The sequence below is a fragment of the Chionomys nivalis genome, chromosome 16, assembly GCF_950005125.1.
Source record: "Chionomys nivalis chromosome 16, mChiNiv1.1, whole genome shotgun sequence".
NCBI classification, from domain to species: Eukaryota; Metazoa; Chordata; class Mammalia; order Rodentia; family Cricetidae; genus Chionomys; species Chionomys nivalis.
The window spans coordinates 14,359,296-14,378,865 of record NC_080101.1 but is presented as its reverse complement, the minus strand read 5'-3'; the positions used below and the strand labels follow the sequence as shown (position 1 = coordinate 14,378,865).

General features: G+C 43.6%; 2 protein-coding genes across 2 annotated transcripts in view; one reads left to right on the top strand and one right to left on the bottom strand.

Moving 5' to 3' along the window:
* Nucleotides 1-1,994: 1,994 nt before the first annotated feature.
* Gng10 (G protein subunit gamma 10) lies at nucleotides 1,995-8,499 on the top strand. The gene is made up of 3 exons (XM_057790875.1): nucleotides 1,995-2,139; nucleotides 6,079-6,210; nucleotides 8,187-8,499. Exons 1-2 carry the CDS (start codon nucleotides 2,059-2,061, stop codon nucleotides 6,202-6,204), a joined length of 207 nt encoding a protein of 68 aa, XP_057646858.1. The 5' UTR covers nucleotides 1,995-2,058; the 3' UTR covers nucleotides 6,205-6,210; nucleotides 8,187-8,499.
* Nucleotides 8,500-11,318: 2,819 nt separating this feature from the next.
* The window catches only part of Shoc1 (shortage in chiasmata 1), a 69,515-nt gene continuing 61,263 nt past the window's right edge, over nucleotides 11,319-19,570 (bottom strand). The window contains exons 24-27 of the mRNA XM_057790995.1: nucleotides 16,371-16,502; nucleotides 15,997-16,146; nucleotides 14,503-15,400; nucleotides 11,319-11,419 (exon numbers count right to left, since the gene is read on the bottom strand). Of these exons, the coding sequence (XP_057646978.1) occupies nucleotides 11,319-11,419; nucleotides 14,503-15,400; nucleotides 15,997-16,146; nucleotides 16,371-16,502 (1,281 nt within the window). The remainder of the gene's footprint in view (nucleotides 11,420-14,502; nucleotides 15,401-15,996; nucleotides 16,147-16,370; nucleotides 16,503-19,570) is intronic.

Below are 19,570 nucleotides of genomic sequence, written 5' to 3'. Positions count from 1 at the left end.
GAGCATAGCCAGAGGCAGGGATGTGCGGGGAGTCCAGAGTGGACATGACCAGACTGAGCAGGGCCATGCGGGAGAGGGGAAGAGGAAAGATGGGACCCAATCCAGCAGCCAGGGGGTACAAAAGGGGTGGGTAACCAAAATGTCTGGATTATATAGGGAAGAGCCTCTGGGGGAAGGGCAGCCCAGCCCCTGCTGGAGAGTCAGGGTAGAGGACAGGGTAGGGTATGCCAGTCATATCCAGTAACAGACTGAGGGGATGTTGGGAGGACCTGGCAGACAGGTCAGCCATTTGCCCCAGGTTTATAACTAACACTCAATCACTCAGGAAGCAGTTACTCCTGCCTCAGCCAATGAAGTCATGGGATCACATGCACGTGCCCCCAGGTTCAGCATAAATATTGATACTCTTTGACCCATCAGTTCTTCTTTTAGCATGCTGTGCAGGGAGTAGGGCAGAAAGCACGAGTTGTATACTTAGCGTGGCATGGAACATCAACTCTCTTTAGGATATTTGATAAATTATGATCCGGTTGTGCAATGCTAAGAACAATTGCCTTAAGGACTTTAAATTAAAAAATGCCTAGACTATCTTTTGTCACTTTTAACAATAACTCAATTTTTCTTCGGAAAAATCACTTTCCACTCTGTGTTATCTGGCTGCGTATCTTAGTTTCGGATGCTTCTGGAAAACAGAGCCTGAGATGGCGGTTTGCATGCTGGAGTTTACTGGAACCAAACCTTCCAATTATTCCTCACTGAATGGAGACTGGCTACTGGGTGAGATTTTTGTGTGACCTTCTCCTAGATGGCTCTTAGGTCCAGTGAGGGAGGACTCAGCAGTCAGGAAATTAGATACTTCAGCAACAAATCCTTTTTAAATAGCAAATGATTTAAGGAAGTGGTTCTCAACCCGTGGGTCGCGACCCCTTGGCAAAAATTTATCTCCAAAAATATTTACATTACGTTCATAACAGCAGCAAAATGGCAGTTATGAAGTAGCAACAAAAACAATTTCATGATTGGTGGAATCACCATATGAAGAACTGTATGAAAGGGTTGCAGCATTAGAAAGGCCGAGAACCAAAAAAAAAAAAAAAAAAAAAAAAAAAAAAAAAAGCCGGGCGATGGTGGCGCATGCCTTTAATCCCAGCACTTGGGAGGCAGAGGCAGGCGGATCTCTGTGAGTTCGAGACCAGCCTGGTCTACAAGAGCTAGTTCCAGGACAGGCTCCAAAGCCACAGAGAAACCCTGTCTCGAAAAACCAAAAAAAGAAGAAAGGCCGAGAACCACCAGTTCAAAGGAAGGCTGATGCTCAATACGAGTCAGGAAGACCCATTTGGGGGAATTCTACCCACCTCCCCCGTTATCCATAAGAAAAGAGGGGTTTTGGTTCTGAGTGTCTAGGCAGGGTTAAAAGACAACATGGACGTTCTTCACTGCACAGCTGAGTCTAGTCACAGTGAAGCTCATGAGCCCAACACGCAGGAATTGAGCCTTGAAGGTATTTTTTAGGTAATTAGACCCACTGCTTAAAAGTCTCTGGGCTTTTAAGGCTAGCAAGACCACGGATAATTGCCCCCCCACCCCCCGCCGTTAGTTTAGTGTGTACTGACAAATACCATGGTGTACAAGAATGGCGGTATAGACAGAAAGTAAGTGTAAAAAGACAAAACGAAACCAAAACCTCAGGTTAACCCCAGTTTTGTAAAACAAATGTGCACACTAAAAAAAGAAACTCAGGACAAGACTGGAAGCAACGTCACCGTTGGGGGTGAGAGGGCTGGTGTAATTTTATTCGGTCTGTTTCAAAGATGCCAGGCTGGATTTTCTGCCCCAACTAGCAGGACTTCCTTGAACTTGCGTTTTCAGGGAAACCCTACCGTGCCCGTCCCTGCGCCACTTGGATTTGCTCTGAGGCTGCGGCGACCGCGGCGACTCAGCTCGCGACCTTAGCGCGAGGACAGCGGGGCGGGCGCGCCGGTTTCCCCGCCCCGGGGCGACACCCAGCTCGGCTGCGGTTCCGCCCAGCCCGGCCCGCCGCGCGCAGCCTTCGCCGCCATGTCCGCCGGGGCCAGCGTGAGCGCCCTGCAGCGCCTGGTGGAGCAGCTCAAGCTGGAGGCCGGCGTGGAGAGGATCAAGGTGAGCGTGGCAGCCGGAGCCCGGTGCCAGCTCCGCCGCCCGGGGAGCCGCTCGCAGGACGCCGCGGCCCGGCCCAAGTGGCGACTGCCGGGCCGGGCGCGCGCCGGGGCCTCGAGGGCTCGCGAGCCGCGCGTGGACGCGGGGTGGCTCCGGGTGCGACCCCCGGGCCAGCGCCGGAGACCCACGGGTGCGCCCCGCCACGCAGCCAGTCCGAGGGCCCCGTGGGCGTGTCCACACCGGGCCGGTGACACGCTGGCGGCTTGGCTCTGCCTGATCCGCGGCAGCCGGAGGATGCTGTTTAGGGATGGGGAGGGAGGTCCCTGGATGGGCGAATGAGAGTGAGAGGGAAGAAAGATGCACAAACTGGGGGGATCGGGAGGGAGAGTTTGCGGAAATGAGTTCCATTTTGGATCTGTGGATTTTTATGGAGATATCCAGGAGAGATTTAGCCGCGTGGACAGAAGCCCACAGCACAAGGCCCAAAGAAGTCATTAAGATTTGAGCATGAAATAGACAAAGAGCAGAATTTGTAGCAGAATTCAAAAGAGATTGCCCAGAGAAGGCGAGGGAAGGAAAAAAAAAAAAAAAAAAGCCAGAGGCCTGGCTGTTGTTCTGGAGGACCCAGGCTCAGTTCCCAGCACGCACACAGCAGCTCATAACCATCTGTAAATACAGTTTCAGGGGGCCTGATGCTCTCTTCCGGCCTCCTCAGGCCAGGCACGTGCGTGATGCACAGATAGACAGACAGACAAGCAGTCAAAACATCTGTAAGACTAGGGGTTGGGGGTAGATGGAGGGGTTGGGAGGAGGGGAGGGAATGGGAACTGGGATTGGTATGTAAAATGAAAAAAAAAATAGGTTAATTTCTTTTTTAAAAAAAGGAATTTAAAAAATCCATAAAATAGAAGTGGAGGCTCCTGAACCAGCAGTGTGTCCTCAGTTGGCCGGGAGTGTGATTGGCAGCTGATGTGATGTGTAGTGTGGATAGAACGGAAGAACCGTCTTGGTAGTCAGTTTCTGCGGTAGTGTAGTAACTCTGCTTGGTGCTACTCCAGGGAATAGGGGATTCGGTGGATATGGTAAACAAACAAACTAGCCAAAACGATTTCAGATAACCAGGTTTACAAGGTAAAGGGACAGGCTTAGCCGACTCTGGACTTTACAAGAGGTCAAGCAAGTTTTAAAAAAAAATCTAGTTTTAAAGAGGAAATATATATATGTGTGTGTGTGTATTATGTATATATATGTATATACATATATATATATTTATATACATTATTTCAAAAATAGAAGGGGCTTAGTTGATAGGAAAGATTTATTTATTTTGTCACTGTTTTGTTTTGTCAAGGGAAGAAACCAAGGGAGGTAAGGTGACTGTAGAGGGTTTGGGGTGGCGTCTCCCAGGACAGGACAGGAGGGAAGGGAAGTTGTGTGTAGAGTGTCTCTGATTATGGGTTACTGCATGCAAGACTGATGGCAGTCTTGTGAAACAGGAAGCTGAGCTTACTTCTAGGCCAGTGGAACGGGAACTGGCCAGCGGTGGTGGAAGTGCTGGCCACAGTGGCTCACTGACCTGAGCAGTCGCAACCTGGAATAGCAGGCCTGTTAATTTGTGGTTCCATTTCCATCACTGGCATCCGACGACCAAGGATTCTGAGAGCAGAAAGCAAATGGAGGTTGATTCAGAAGGTGGGTTTAGTAAGGGGTATGCCGGAAAGTAGGGGTGGGGTCAGAAGCCAAGGAACTTGAGGGTCTGGCTGGAAAAGGCTGAACCCAGACTGCAGAGAGGGCGAGCAGAGTCCGCCTTCTAGTGATGGTGACGACACAAGGAGCAGCGACACCTAGTGGTCATTGTGCAGTCAATGCAAGAAGAAGCAAAGGCACCCGAGATAGTTGAAATGCAAGAAGAAGCAAAGGCACCCGAGATAGTTGAAGTTGTGGTCCCTCCCCTCCCAAAGCCGAGCAGTTACTGGTGTTGGGTGGGGCTGCTATTGGCAGAGAAGGTTGTTTGGAGAGACAACATAAGGGGCTAAAACTAGAGTTGTTCAGAGTGTTCGGTATCATCGGGCCTTGGACCTGGAAGGAAAACTGAACCAAATGCCCACTCTGCTTACGAACATTCTCGGGGGAGAGACTCTGATCTACACTTGAGAAAGGACTGGATGATGACACTCACGGGCATTCAGGGGAACCTGGGCATCCCTGTAAGGGAGTTACATTACAGAATCTAGACAGCGTCGTTGCAGGGCTCAGCCTTGGGTGTTCTTCGCATGTAAACACACCATAAGGCACACAACCCAACCTCCATGGCAGGGGACAGCTTGCAGGGCTTGGGGTCCCCTTGGCCCTACTGAGAGGTGCTCCCCTCTCTTAGCTTGTTTTCTTTGAGCACCCCTTTTATGTGGGGGTCCGGTTAGTTCCTTTCCTCCAGGGGTCCTGGGAGAGTCTCCTACCTACCACATACACAGTTCGGCTGTTTCCCTGAAACACAGTAAGCAGGACATGATTTGTTCTGCATTTCTTTGAAAATCAGTAACTTACACAAAGCCATTAGTTCCAGTTAGAATTAATGTGAAAACATCGGGGCTTCTGTTGATGAAAAAATTAGCTTAAACGTTAGTCTGGTTATATTGTATTTTATTTACTAACAATTAAAATTTTTAGCACTAAGAGCAAATCCCTAAGGCACGTCAGAAGTGACGTAGCAACTGTAAGCCCAGGCAAACAGCTGTAACAGAACTGTATTAGTCTCTTCCTGTGGCCAGACACCAGGTACCACATACAGAGAAACATAACGAAACGCTTTTATTACAGCTTACAGTTCTAGAAGGTCCAAGGTCTACAGGGGTTGCCCCAGCTGGTGGCTTTTAGCTGGTCACTTCCCAAGGCAGCACAGGGTTTTTCATGATGGGAGGCAGGGGACATGCATGCCTATGTCTGTCCCTCGGCCTCCTTCAGATAGAACCTCCAGTTATTAGTCACGGGGGTTCCACCCTGATGACTTTATCTAATCCCAGTCTCCTCCCAAAGGTGAGCCTTGAGGCGAATGCAATACATAATGGTTTAAGTTTCTATCCTCTTGTAGCTGGAGAGATGGCTCAGTGGTTAAGAACACTGGCCGTTCTTCCTGAGGTCCTGAGTTCAATTCCCAGCACCCACAGGATGACTCACAACCATGTGTAACTGTAGTCTCCTGGGATCTGATGTCCTCTCCTGTGTGCAGATGTACTTGTGGACAAAACACCCATGTACATGAAATACATAAACAAGCCTCTACCATTCATAGTGAAAACTACATTTCAACATATACACCTTTGGAGGATATACTCAAACATGGCTAAAATGTAATAGCTGTGCTTTATTTATTTATGTATTTATTTATTATGATTATTATAATTATCATCAGTAGTACTATTGTTAATCTTGTGCATTGTGCTAGGGGCCGACTCCAGAGCCTTGCTTGTGCTAGGCGAGTACTTGTGCTAGGTGAGCCCATCACTGAGATGAGATCCCACCCTCAGCCCCAGAGACCTCATTCTTAACCAGGAGGCTGTATTTTCTGAAAAGCACAGTAGAATAATTCTCTCACTTGCTTGTTACAGACTGGACAGAGCTCCAGCCTTGCTCACACGGCCAGCTCAGATTATCAGCACAGGTTTTAAGTCATAGACCTCTGTACAGGGAGCTTGGGAATGAGCCATTTCCTTACCAGTTCAGACTTGAAACTGAATTCTAACTGGATCAGAGTTGCAGCTTTTCCTTTGTTAAAGCAAAACACATGTACCTAGAACTCTAACGTAGACTGCAGTCTTTCCTGGGAATGAGTGACTGAAACCAGCAGAGCCGTGGATGATGATGACGCTGTCCCGCCGCCGCAGGCTGCTTTGTGCCCGCCGCTGGGCCTGGTGTGAGCAGGGTGTTCCCTGTGCTTTGTCGCAGGTCTCGCAGGCAGCCGCGGAGCTCCAGCAGTACTGCATGCAGAATGCCTGCAAGGATGCCCTGCTGCTCGGCGTGCCAGCCGGGAGCAATCCTTTCCGGGAGCCCAGGTCCTGTGCTTTACTCTGAAGACTGGTGAGTAGCGGTGCCCAGTGCCAAATCGGGGCCATAACGTTGTCAGGGAGCTTCCCAAAGTATTTGGGCAACAGAGGTTCAACCAACCAACCAAGCCGTTAAAATGCTAGCCGTCGTCTGATGGCTGATCTGGTCTGTGGCCTCCCTGCACGTGGAGGAGGTCCAGCTAAGAGAAGCCCTCTTTGACACCACTGTCACATGCTGTCACCTGCAGACACGAGCTCTTTAACTGAGCTGATGTGGTGTTTCTTGACCTTCATTCCCTCTGCCCTTATAGCATCCCAGAGTTGTGATTTGCCATCTGGTGTTTCCGCTGACTTGCATCCCTTGGGACTAAGGATTAAACAGAGGGGCTGACTTTGTCTGCCTTGGCTGTGGTTTCCTCCCTTGATTTTCATAGCTGTGCGTGCGTGCGTGTCATTATGTGTATGGGGCTAAAGGCGTTTTTACAGGTTTATTCATTAGAATGGCATATTATAACTTTGAATGTTTTGCATTGAGGTCTTATATTTCCACATTTTTTTAAAAAAATTATTGATTTGTGGTAAATAAGAACGAAGTTTAAATCCATTAAGGAAAAATGAAAATTATAAGCATTTCTAGAGAAGGAAGTGCAATCTCAAGTGTTAAAAGCTTACCAAGAACCACCTGCATAAGAAATCAACATTTGGAGCTAGAACTGGTGATAATAGTGGGGGAAAGGGGAAAAAGTGAGAGAGGGGCTGAGTCCAGAGACTGAAACAGGAGCAGGAGCTCTCAAAGCATTTTTAGAAACAGGAATTCACAGTAAGAAACAGACACAAACCCGACCAAGAATGAGACCCGGGGTGCAACAGGAAACAACTCAGAATTGGAATTAAAAACCAAAACTATCTACAACCCAAACCTCCAGATTTTAATCCCGATATTGCCCCTGATGCATCCCCAGCGGATTCAGAATAAAATGTGGGTCAGTTTCATAACTGCTCACCCTGGAGGCCAGCGGTGGGGAAATACTACTTTGTTTAGATCCTGTCGACATGGATACGGGGCATGTCAAAGGAAGGCTTATGCAAGGTCCGTTTTCAAATGATTGCAGAATCCCGGGCTTTCTCAGTGAGTGGATCTTGAAATGACCGACCTCACAGCCTCTGGTGCTCCGAGGAAGGGCAGTTCTACCCACGGGGGTCAAGTGCCCTGTTCGGCTCCTGACGACAAGCCCAGTGGTTCCTTCATCACCTCCTGCAGACCATAGTGCTGCTTCAATATAAGAATTGAATTTAAAACCGTTTTAGAGTATAGATCCTGTCCGTTCTCGATGAGAACATGCAGGACAGACGGGGCACTGCTAATGTGCGCATGGTCAGGTAGTGTCCTCCGTACTTCTTCACCTTAGCTGCTTCCTATCAAGAGGAAGCTCTGGCCAAAGCGCGTGCCTCCATATTTCCTGGTATGGCTTGCAGTCTCTGACTTTTACCTGCCTACCAACCTAAAAACCTTTCTAAAGAAATGAAAGCCGGGCAAGTTTAAGGCCAACCTGGCTAACTCAGCAAGACTGTCCCAAAATAAATAAATAGTTGGGAGAGCAGCTTAGCTGCTTGGAGTGCGCAAGGCCCGCCATTTCCCTATATTTCCTTTATTAAGATGACAAGAACATAGATTATTAGTCTTGAGACAAACATATTTTAGATTTTGTATTTACACAACAAATGATCATCTTTTTCACATACTTGTAAAAGGAAATTGTTTATATTGAATCAGGAGCTGATTGTGCTGTCAGGCACAATTTATGTAGTAAAGGGAACGTGCATCGGACTGCTGAGTTAACTCTTGCACCGACACTGTGGGTCTCCTTTCACAAAGCACCACCGTGCATGCTGTTTGTCCAAGGATGTGGTTTGTATGTTTTACTGTATTCATGTATTATTTTCTGCCTGTGAATATTGGGTGTCCTGTAACATGATTAACGTGAAAACTGACCACACTCTCTCCGACAGGGAAGGAGTTCTGGGAAGCACACGGGCAAGGATGACCGCCCACGTCCCAAGAAGACAGTTTCCACAGCCAAATCCCATTCTCTGTTGCCTGGTCCTAGAGCCAAACTCTACAGAAATCCATTTTTGTAACCCTCACCCCAAAATTTACTGAGCTGCATCTCTCACCTCACAGAACCTGCGTTGCTCCGCCGGGGATATGGGCATGTTTTACTTACTTGGGGTTTACATTTTAGGAGGGACGTTTTGTTTTCAAAAACTGAGATTTGTAATTTTCCTAACATTTTTATACTCTAATAAAATTTGTTCATAAGAATTTACTATTACTAAATGAAGACAAAGTATAAAATTGGGAGAATAATTGATATCTTGTTTTCTTTTTAAAAAAAAGGAAAACATTTTCATTTCTCAATGAAATATGGTCTTACTTTGACAGTAAACTTGGGAGATGCTCTTAGCCAACTGAAAGAATTGATGTAGCGTCAGGTTGCCCATCCTGGGTGAGGCTGGTTAGGTCTTTCCTTACTTCCTTTAGTTTACAACTTACAATTGTTTTTGTAGCTCTTAAAAATGTGCTTGTACCTTTAAAAGCATTTAAATGTGGCCTACTGCATTCAGAACACTGCAACTGGTTAAAAACGAAATGTGGAAATATTAGAACCTATAAGAACTAATGTCACAAGCACCTTATTTGGGTGATGTGCCTTTGGTTTAATTGGGGACACTTTAGAAGGAAAGTCTGTGTTTATAATAATCTTTGAAGAACTTGGAAATAAAGTTTTTGCCTAATTCATCGTTTTCCATGAGAACGGTATTCTGTGTTTGCTTTCGTCTTTCGAAATGCCGTGGATTTCTGTCCGCTGCTGAGGGAGTGCTGCATGCAGAGGGTGGAATGTGGCTTTCAAATCCTGTAGAATGTCTCCAGAAGTAGATAACATGGAAGACAAGCCTCAGTTACGAGCCACAGCTGCTCCCTGGACTAGCTCTGCCTGGCACTCACCCATGAGTAAGTAAGTGGAAAAACAAGAACCCTGGTCGGACTGCAGTGGAGAGGACGGAAGCCGTTAGCTGAGCCCCCTTAATTCTCAGCATCATGCAGATAGCAGCGATTGGATTCTGGACAAATCATAACTTGGGTGTCCTTTTTATGCTTCTATTATCTGTTTAGTCTTGTCTGAAATTTTATACTATCTATTTCTTCAATCTCCTCTTTCCTAATAGCATTATATATGTTCCACTCTCCATCTCGATTAATGAGAATTTTAATAAGCACTCCAAATTTCCATTGAAAACAAAATTCTCTTTGGATCCATTTTTTCCTTCATCAACACGCCATGAGACAGTTGAGAGAAACTACAGACATCGTACAGCTACAAATGTCCCGAAGGTAGGCAGATCAGATCCAGCAGTATATTAAGAGAAGATGCCCCGCAGAAGGAGATGGTTCAGCACAAGGGAATCTGCAGTGTGATTCATTACGAGAGTGTAGAGAAGGGACCCTGGGCCAGAGAGTTAAGCCGAGGAAATCCAGTCCTTGTTCTCACTTTCTCTCAGACATGGAGGATGACGACTGTCTTAATAGGTTGGTGAAACTGCCTTGGAAGCTGCTGAATTAAACAATGTGATTTTTAAAAATTGAAAATGAAATATGAAAATGGCATACTGAAACCTATTTGTATGTAAACTAAACAAACGAATGCTGAACTTTGCTAAATATCTTAGGAGGAATTAGATATACTCATATTAATTTTTCCTTAAATATCAGTTATATTAATGAGGAATTATATTAATACACACCCTGTCGTGGAACTATCTTTGCACTCTAGGAACTGAACTCAGATGGATTTTGATTTCATTGGTAATCTTCCATTAGAATTTTGCACGAATAAAAGTACGGTTCTGTAATTTTCTTTTTTGCAGTGTTAATTTTGGTATTTATTATATTTATTACAAAACATAATGTGGACATGTTTTTCTAATGTTATAGAAAAGTTTACGTAGCATTAAATTATTTACTCATTAAAAATAGGCTCTAGAGCCGGGCGGTGGTGGCACACGCACGCCTTGAATCCCAGCACTCAGGCAGGCGGATCTTTGAGTTTGAGGCCAGTCTGCTCTACAGAACGAGTTCAGGACAGCCAGGGCCACACAGAGAAACCCTGTCTTGAAAAACAAACAAAAAGCTACAGAAAAAATGGGTTAGGAGTTTAACACTAAAAAATTTAGTCAGTGACCAAAATATAGGAACCTAGATCTAAGCCCAGTGAAAACGCGTTTTTATATCCTAAGCTGGGTGAGGAAAGTACAGTACTACATAGGGAGAGTACAGTGCCACATAGGGAGAGTACAGTACTACATAGGGAGAGTACAGTACCACATAGGGAGAGTACAGTACCACATAGGGAGAGTACAGTACCACATAGGGAGAGTACAGTACCACATAGGGAGAGTACAGTACCACATAGGGAGAGTACAGTACCACATAGGGAGAGTACAGTACCACATAGGGAGAGTACAGTGCCACATAGGGAGAGTACAGTACCACATAAGGCTTCATCTGGAAAAAAAGACTGACATCTGCTCTGGCCTTTCAGGCCACACAATTTAAATAATAAGAAAAATTAAATCTGCCGGGCGATGGTGGTGCACGCCTTTAATCCCAGCACTCGAGAGGCAGAGGCAGGTGGATCTCTGTGAGTTCGAGACCAGCCTGGTCTACAAGAGCTAGTTCCAGGACAGGCTCCAAAACCACAGAGAAACCCTGTCTCGAAAAACCAAAAAAAAAAAAAGAAAAATTAAATCTTAACAATGACTGTGTTAGGAACTTAGGGTAGCTCTGGCCTCCACATATGTGCATATAAGTGAAAAGCCAAACCTGAAAAGACAAAATGCTTGTAAAGTGCATATACATCTGAATAGTTTTTGGGTCTTATGTTTATTAAGCTAATTGATAAATCAGACAATCACATTTAGATGCAAGTTACAGGACAAATTATATATTATGAAAACTGATATATGATAGAACACTGAGGACATATAAAATGATGGTTTTTTATGCATAATCAAACCTAAATAATTCTGTTACTGGATTACCATAAAGTAGACTCTGGTATGTGGCGCTGTCCTTTCTGTTCTTCATAAAAACTTCAGCCGAGTTTGCCCGTCCATTCTTCCAGGGACTTTTTCATACATTAGACGCCGTTTTTTGGGTTGTGGTACTTGTGAGTACACTAAGCCTGTCAAAAGGAGGAAAAGGGAAACCACTTTATTGGGATAGGTAACTATGAAAAATGGTTGTTCTTTTAATAATAAACCATGAATGCACCTGTCGTTAATGGCTCAGTGTTTAAAATCAGTACACACATAGATCATGTGAGTCATTCATTATCCCCAGATTCCATTATCCTCTTCTGTGAAGCTATACAATCTCTAAAGTCTTTCCTCACTCTGATATTTTTAAATAAAACCATTGGAAATAGCTCAGGAAGCAACTCAGCAGGCTCTCTAATTCCAGAAAGTTTCCAACACATCTTCATAGATTAGAATAAGTTCGAGGCTTACTCGGATCACTTTGAACTCACACAATGCTCTGTTCTTCGGCTCTGTACACCACGGAGACTATTCATATCGCAATATGCTCATATTAGCTGTTCAGCTTTCATTCCAACATCTTTATTTAAAAATTTAATTTCGGCATGTGAACTCTGTGTGTGTGTGTATGCACACATAGAGGTCAGAGGACGACTTACTGGCGTCAGCACCCTATCACCATTTAGGTCCCAGGGCTGAACTGAGACCAGCAGCCGTGGTGGCAAGTGCTTCCATTTGCTGAGCCTTCTCTCCAGCGCCACAGTATTGTTAACACGCCATGTTTAAAACACTCTTGTCAGTTACAAGTCTATTCCTGCTCCTATATTTACACTGTAAAAATTATCCTCAGTCCTAATACATGACAGGAGGTGACCAGGAATGACTCACTCCAGACAGCAGCTTCCACACACATGTGCATGCATCAGTATAGTGCACCCACATGTGAACATTCATACATGCACACATGCTGCATACATACACATGCAAAATAAAATTAGTCATTCAAAACTAAATTAATTAAAATTTACATAGATATCTGAGTATTCCATCAATATGCCTAAAAGTTTAAATGTCAGAATTTAGAAACACTTTTTCTCATGGAGAGAATGGGAAAATTATATAGGAAAGTGCTCCATGTCCAAGAATCTATAGAAGTCACACGTATAATTTGTTCCAGAGTAGGATGGGGTTTGAGCTGGTTCACTTTTAAAGCTGCTGTAACAAAGCGTGCGCACACGCACAAGCACACATACACAACCACCATCAGCTAAATGCATGACTCTTGATATGAAGATCGGAACTAAACAGAGGACCCATACTACCAGTGTCCCTATGCATATACACAACAGGATTTTATTCAGCTTTAAAGAAAAATGAAATCATAACATTTGTAGAATGATGGATAGAACTGTAAAGTGAACAGTCAGGAATTGAAAGACAGCCATGCATATTATTCTCTCCTGTGGCGCTTGGATAGTAATTTGTATATTTATGTTCAGGGTTAGGATAGGTCATCAGACTAGGAAAGGAACCATGAGGGTCAAGAGAGACCGTTACAGGGGTGGGGCTAAAAGGAAGTAATATATGTGATAGGAAGCAGAAGGAAGGCTGCTGGGTGGGGGAGGACAAGGGGCCATCAGGAGGTGAGGGGCAGGGCAGGGGAGTAGGGGAGGATGATCAAGAGTGAGGTTTCGGAGGCTCTCTTTTAATAAAATATAGAATGCGAGGGTTCCCCCCCCCCCCGGGCCTGCTCTGATCTTTTGAAGGAGCCTATGAAAAGAGAAATTTTGAAGTTTCACTTTTTCTTCTTCTCACTCCTGGCTACCTGACGGCAAAGCCACATTCATATGCCTTATGATATCTGAACATTTTATTCTAGAAGTTCAGGTCAATGCCATAAGAAATTATACAGAAATAAAGGCACAATCACTGAGAAAATAAAGTATCCTTTCTAAAAGTGAACGATAAAATGTTCAGACAAGTCGAAAACATCCATCAGAGTGAAGCTGATGGGGTTCCTACCTAGTAAAGTTAAACAATTCATAGAATAGGGATCTAGCACCGTGTGTGTGTGTGCATGTGTTGTACATGTGTGCATGTGAAGGCTAGAGGGCGAACTCGGGTTTTCCTCCTCAGGTACCATCCACCCTTATAATTTTTTTTTTTTTTTGGTTTTTCGAGACAGGGTTTCTCTGTGGTTTTGGAGCCTGTCCTGGAACTAGCTCTTGTAGACCAGGCTGGCCTCAAACTCACAGAGATCTGCCTGCCTCTGCCTTCGGAGTGCTGGGATTAAAGGCGTGCGCCACCACCGCCTGGCTCATCCTTATATTTTTGAGACAGAATCTCTTTCTGGTTTACAGCTTGCCAAATAGGCTGGCTAGCAGCAAGCCCATGGGTCCACCTGTCTCTGCCTCCCACGCCATGGCCACAATGCCAGGTTTTTGTGTGTGGGTCCTGGGTGCTGAACGTAGGTCCTCATGCTTGCATGGTAGGCACCCGAGTGACTGAGCTGTCACCACCCCTAATAGAAGCCAAGTCAATATTTGTACCTGACAGGCTGATTCCTGTTTAATCCTGATCATCTGCTTTACTTAGATTTGCTATTTTTATTTTAAATTTCCTTTTTTCACCTAATTTTGTTTGTTTATTTGTTTTGCAACAGGGTCTCTCTATGTAGCCCTGGTTGTTCCGGAACTCACTATGTAGATCAGGCTGACCTCAAACTCAGAGATCTTCCTGAGTGAGTGCTGTTTTAAACTTAAGTTGAAGGTATGGTTAATTTGATACTACGAGAATTTGAAATATTTTGTTAGACCAACTACCTTTGATTTTCTCTTAAGCCCAAAGTTAATGGAGAACTTTAAGTGTGGTAACTAAAACAAAACATTGGAATTTGATTCTAGCACTATTGTTTTAAATGTTATTTTTAGTTTCTCTCTCTCTCTCTCTCTCTCTCTCTCTCTCTCTCTCTCTCTCTCTCTCTCTCTGTGTGTGTGTGTGTGTGTGTATCTGCATGTGGGCATGTGCATGTGCATGCAGGTGTCCAGGAGGCCAGAGGTGTCAGACCCCTGGGAACTGGGGTTTCATGTGGTATCAACTACCCAAGGTGGGTGCTGGGGCCTGAATGTGGGTCCGCTGCAACAGCTGTAAGCATTCTTAGCCACGGAGCCATCGCTCAGACCCCGGCTTTAGCTTACAAACCAGGAGTTGTATCAACTATTAGTGTTACCTGTTGGTGTTTCATAATCTTCCCAGTTAGATGAGGACACAGGCAGCCTTCTCTGTCCTGAGTAGTTCCCAGATCTGTGGTAGAAATCAAGGCCATGGAATCCTCTTTGGTTTACATTAGAATCAGAAGCATAGAATGAATCCCAGCTGGGAGCAGATGGCCGTTCTTTCCAGAAAGTCTGGTCAGTCCCAGCATTTGAATGTCTGTATGTGAAATCTTCCAATTCAGCTGACAGACACTCTGGCTGATCACTGGTTAAGTCGTCTTCTTGAGGGCACCATTTGTTGTAGGTGGTCTGCTCTGCTCCACAGCTTGACCTGAATGAATACATCTGGTTTTGATCAGTATTTTTCTTAAAGTCCCGGCAAAGGTGGGCTGGAGAGCCCTCTGGTAAAAACATGGGGCTGGACGCTTGCTTACTTCTGCTTCCTTTGGCTCTAGGGTAATTCACAAAATTATGAGTAACTCTCCTCTGAGATTCAGTTGGTAACATTTCGGGTTCACAATTTATGTGTGTTAGGCCCAAAGAAAAGACACCTGATTCCGAATCACCCTGGCTTGGAAAGGAGTGCCAAGATGCTTTCTTTGGGTCCTTACGACTTAGAAAAGGGTTATTCCATGTTGTGTCCCAGGAGCCGGCCTGCCTGTGAGATGCTGCAGATGACGGCCTGCAGATGCTCTCTCTTAGCTCCATAAAAGCAGCGCTTGTGCCTTCCTGCACCATCTCTTCCGGGTCTTCGTAGGAATAATATTCATCGTGTTCTTGAATGATAGGAGTTGAGCTCTGAGAAATAAAGGGACAAGTTTGATTCATATCTTCCTGAAGTGATGAAATTCGAGGTGACTTTGTCATGGAGGAAGAACTAATCTTGAACAAAGAAGTGATGCTACAAAAATGCTGAAAATTAAAAATAATAGTTTAATATAACAGTTTGGAAAATAAAATGATGCCTAGCTAAATTCATAGATATTACACTGACACATATTAACATAAAAATAACTAAACACCATTAAAAGAGATCATTGTAATTTGCATCTATTTTCTAGTAGCTTGCAATGGAATTTTAATGAACTGTTTTGAGAGATGTTTTAGGTTTGCAACAAATACGGTGGATTTTTAGTTATACAAATTATATGCAAATTCCTTGATAAGAATTTTAAAATATCAATAAAGCTAAAACTCCCTTCCCTGCTGTGGTAAAAGACATCAAGAATTTTGGAAGGGATAATGTAAATACATATTAATTGAATATTTATGAATATAATGATTTTTAAAATGCTTTAAAACGTGCTAACCTGTACTGATTTATCTTTGATAGCTTTAAAATGTATAGCTAATGGCAATTCCATATGTAAGTTAGTTCAAGGAAATGATTTCTTTCCTATGTGATGCCCCAAACAAAGCTGGACACCATCCCTGGAAATGCCTGTGGTACAAACTAACTGAGATGGGAAGGGGAATTACAGACTACAGCCTGTGCTCTCCTAACCCACCTTCAGGACTTTGACTGGAACCTGGGGCAGGAGTTCCTGAAGCTCAGCGGGCGATGCTCTCAACAGCCAGTGCAGCGAAGGCGCTTGGTGCAGCATGAGCTGAGCCACCAGGGGGTTGATGCACGGAAAATCAAGCAGGTGCATTTCTTCCTGGAAGACAGTGTGGTGTTTCCTCGGGCAGGGGGCTTGTGAGAGGGACCTACTTTAGTCTACAGATGAAAATTTTGTCATTGAATTTATAACAATTTGGGAGGCATGAGAAATATGCTATCAGGAAGGGAATTCAGGTACTCATGTCTGCCTCGCACACGTCTAATTACATTTAGAAAGAATAACCTTGGACACAGATGTCTAATGCATTTAGAAAGAGTAACCTTAGATGGTGAAACTTCAACCCAGGATTTATCCAACCACTCATGAGGATCTCTCTTCGACGTCATTAAATTGTGGTCTGCGATCTGTCGAATTATTAAGGCAGTCTCTTCTACTCCTGGGGCAATTATAAGCTAAAAAATATTTCATATGTTAGATTGTAGGAAAATACTAGGAAGATGTAGCATTCAGAAACAGTTTGAGATAAAGGAAAAAAATCTGAGTAACGAATTTTTAATCATCATTTTGTATATAATTTATTAGTGTGTGTATTTGAAACCCAAGAGCTTTCATTTGTGGGGATAACCAAATCAATTCTCTCTCTCTCTCCCTTTTTTTTTTTCTGAGACAGGTCTCTTATGTAGCTCTGGCTAGCCTGAAACTTACTATGTAGACCAGGTTGGCTTTAAACCTATGGAGATCTCCCTGTCTCTGCCTCCTGAATTTTAAGATTAAAGGCATGCACCACCACACCTAGCTCCTTTCTTTCAATATTGTGCCCTATTTTCTAATTTTTGGAATAAATTTTTCTTCATTTTAATTTGGCATTTACTTATAAAGTTTTAAATTTTATTTACTGTTATATTTCACTTATAGAAGAGCAACTTGAAAAATCACTGGTAATATTTAATATTTTGCTTTTTCTAGTAGTTGTCAACTGAAAATAAGAAATATAGTGCAATAGTTTTCAAAAACAAACTTAGACTGAAGGATACTTATAAATTAATTTGATATTGTGCTAAAAAATAAGACATAAGCCCTGCTTACAGGAGCATACCTGGCACTGTAAACCTGGACAAGGGTTCATGGCTGGGGAAATCATAGGCTCCAGGGAACCTACTACTGGTATTTTGCTAATGGATGTAGTATCAAACTGCCCTCTGTAATCACGTCTGTCTACCCATAGATTAGTGCAGCTCTCACAGCTCTTCAGACAAGTTTCTTTGTATTAGTAGACAGTGGTTAATGAAGAAACTCACAACTGGTCAGAGTGAAGAAACTCATTGTCTGTGGAGTGGTCCATCACAAACGGGACATCTCTACCATACCCCTGCCCCAAGGCTCGGGTTTCATAGCAGAAGAGAGGGCAAAAGGACCATAAGGCCAGAGGCCAGGAATAGGCACCACAGCATCTCCTGGTCACGACAGGCCTGCTGCACTCCAACACAGCAGCTGATGCTGCCTGAGCAATCCAGTCAGTCCACATTCCAGCCTGGGCAGAGAGGGCTCACAAGCCCACCCTAGCTGAGCTGCTACTGATAATCCATGCTTCATGGGAGGGAGAATTTTTTTTTTTAAAGAACGTAGTCCCCACTAGGTCAACCACACTGCCAGTGGACGGCCACACACGAATATGTGTGCAACACAAATTAGACTTGGTGGGCTGTTAAAAAAAGACATGACATTTGGAGGGATGAGGAAGTGGATGTGGGAGTTAGGGGGAAGAATGGAGATGAGTACAATCGAAATATGCTCTGTGCATACATACAATTCTCAAAAAGGAATCACTAAATGCATTTTAAATGTTTTGATTTTAAGCAGTCACTCTAGTTGGTAATTGTTCATTTAATTTTAGTTTATTTGATTCTAAGATACTCTTGCCAAAATTGTGTGTCTGTGTGTGTGTGCACACGCGCATGTTTACATGTGCGTGTAACTTCTGAGCAGGAGGGAGGGCTAAGTGGTTTAGAACATCTGTTCTTGCAGAGGACAGGTATAGTTCCCAGCACCCACATGACAGCTTATAGCCAACTGTAATTTCATTTCCTGCATTTGTAATCCTGGGAGTAACCTAGCAACAGCGCCAGAGTGTTGTGGGTACTTGTACGCTGTGAAGATGCATTGCTGTGATTGTGTAATAAAAAGCTGAATGGCTAGAAAGAGGTTAGGCAGGATTTCTGGGGACAGAGAGGACTCTGGGAAGAATAAGAGGAAACAGGAGTAAGAAGATGGAGAGAGGTAATACCACATGATAGAACATAAATAAAATAAATAGGTTACTTTAAGTTGTAAGAGCTAGTTAGGAACAAGTCTAAGCTAAGGCTGAACTTTCATAATTAGTAAGTCTCTGAGTCATTATCTGGGAGCTGGATGGAGAAACAGAAAAAGACTCATCACAGTTAGAGCCCACACATAGAAATAAAATAAGAATCTGTATATAATGGGGATTCAAGAGGCAGCACAAGGAGGGGAGGAGGTGGAATTTTTTAATAATAATAATAGACAGCACAATGGCTGGAGATACAGCTTAGGTGAAGAGCCTGTACCTGGGATACCTAATTCCTTAGGGTTGAATCTTATACCCAATAAAAGGATACAAATTTCACAAAATAGCTATGAGCTAGTTTCAGGATAGCAAGTATAAAACGTCAGCACATACTTTTTTTTGGAGTGCATATATTGTAAAAGAGAACTTTTTAAAGTTTACACAAATATATACACAATGTATAGAGATATCCTGTTTAATCACAACTTTATTTCATTGTTAGTTTTAGATGATTTGGGGAAGATAAGACACCTTCATTTAAACAAAAATTTATTCTAAAGACAAAATTTTATGATGACGGTAATGAGTATTGCAGTAATTGATCAGAATGAGAATTCTGGGGTTCATACCCAGACTAAGAATTCAAGAGGATTCAAAAAGCTTTATTTCTTAATTTGTATATGTGTATATATCATCTGCAAGGAGAGTTCATAAAAAACTCATAGAAATCTTTTAAAATTAGAAGGTTAGGGATATAACTAAGTGCTATATGCATGTTTGCCTACTACACACCAGCCTTTGAATTGGATCACCAGTACCACAAGAAAAAAAAGATAAACAAATGAAATATATCTAAAAGTTAGATAGCACTACCAATACCTTCTTTTAAGTGAAGAGAATGGCCTTAGACTTCCAGGTAATTCTATTATGGCTAAGATGGCTGGAAACAAAAGAGAGCTAATAATATACTGATGTTCTCTAAGAGACAAAAGTCATGATAACTAAATAAAGTAGCAATACATTCTAATGCACACATAATACATATGGGTTCAGGAGCCCCTGGCTAGTTCTAGTTTTGAGTCAGGGTCTCATGTAGTCCAAGTTATCCTTGAATTCCTTATGTAGCCAAAGGCAACTCTAAACTTCTGATCATCCTGCCTCAACCTCCCAAGTGCCATGGCGTTGCAGGCATGTGGTACAGGAAACTGAACCCAC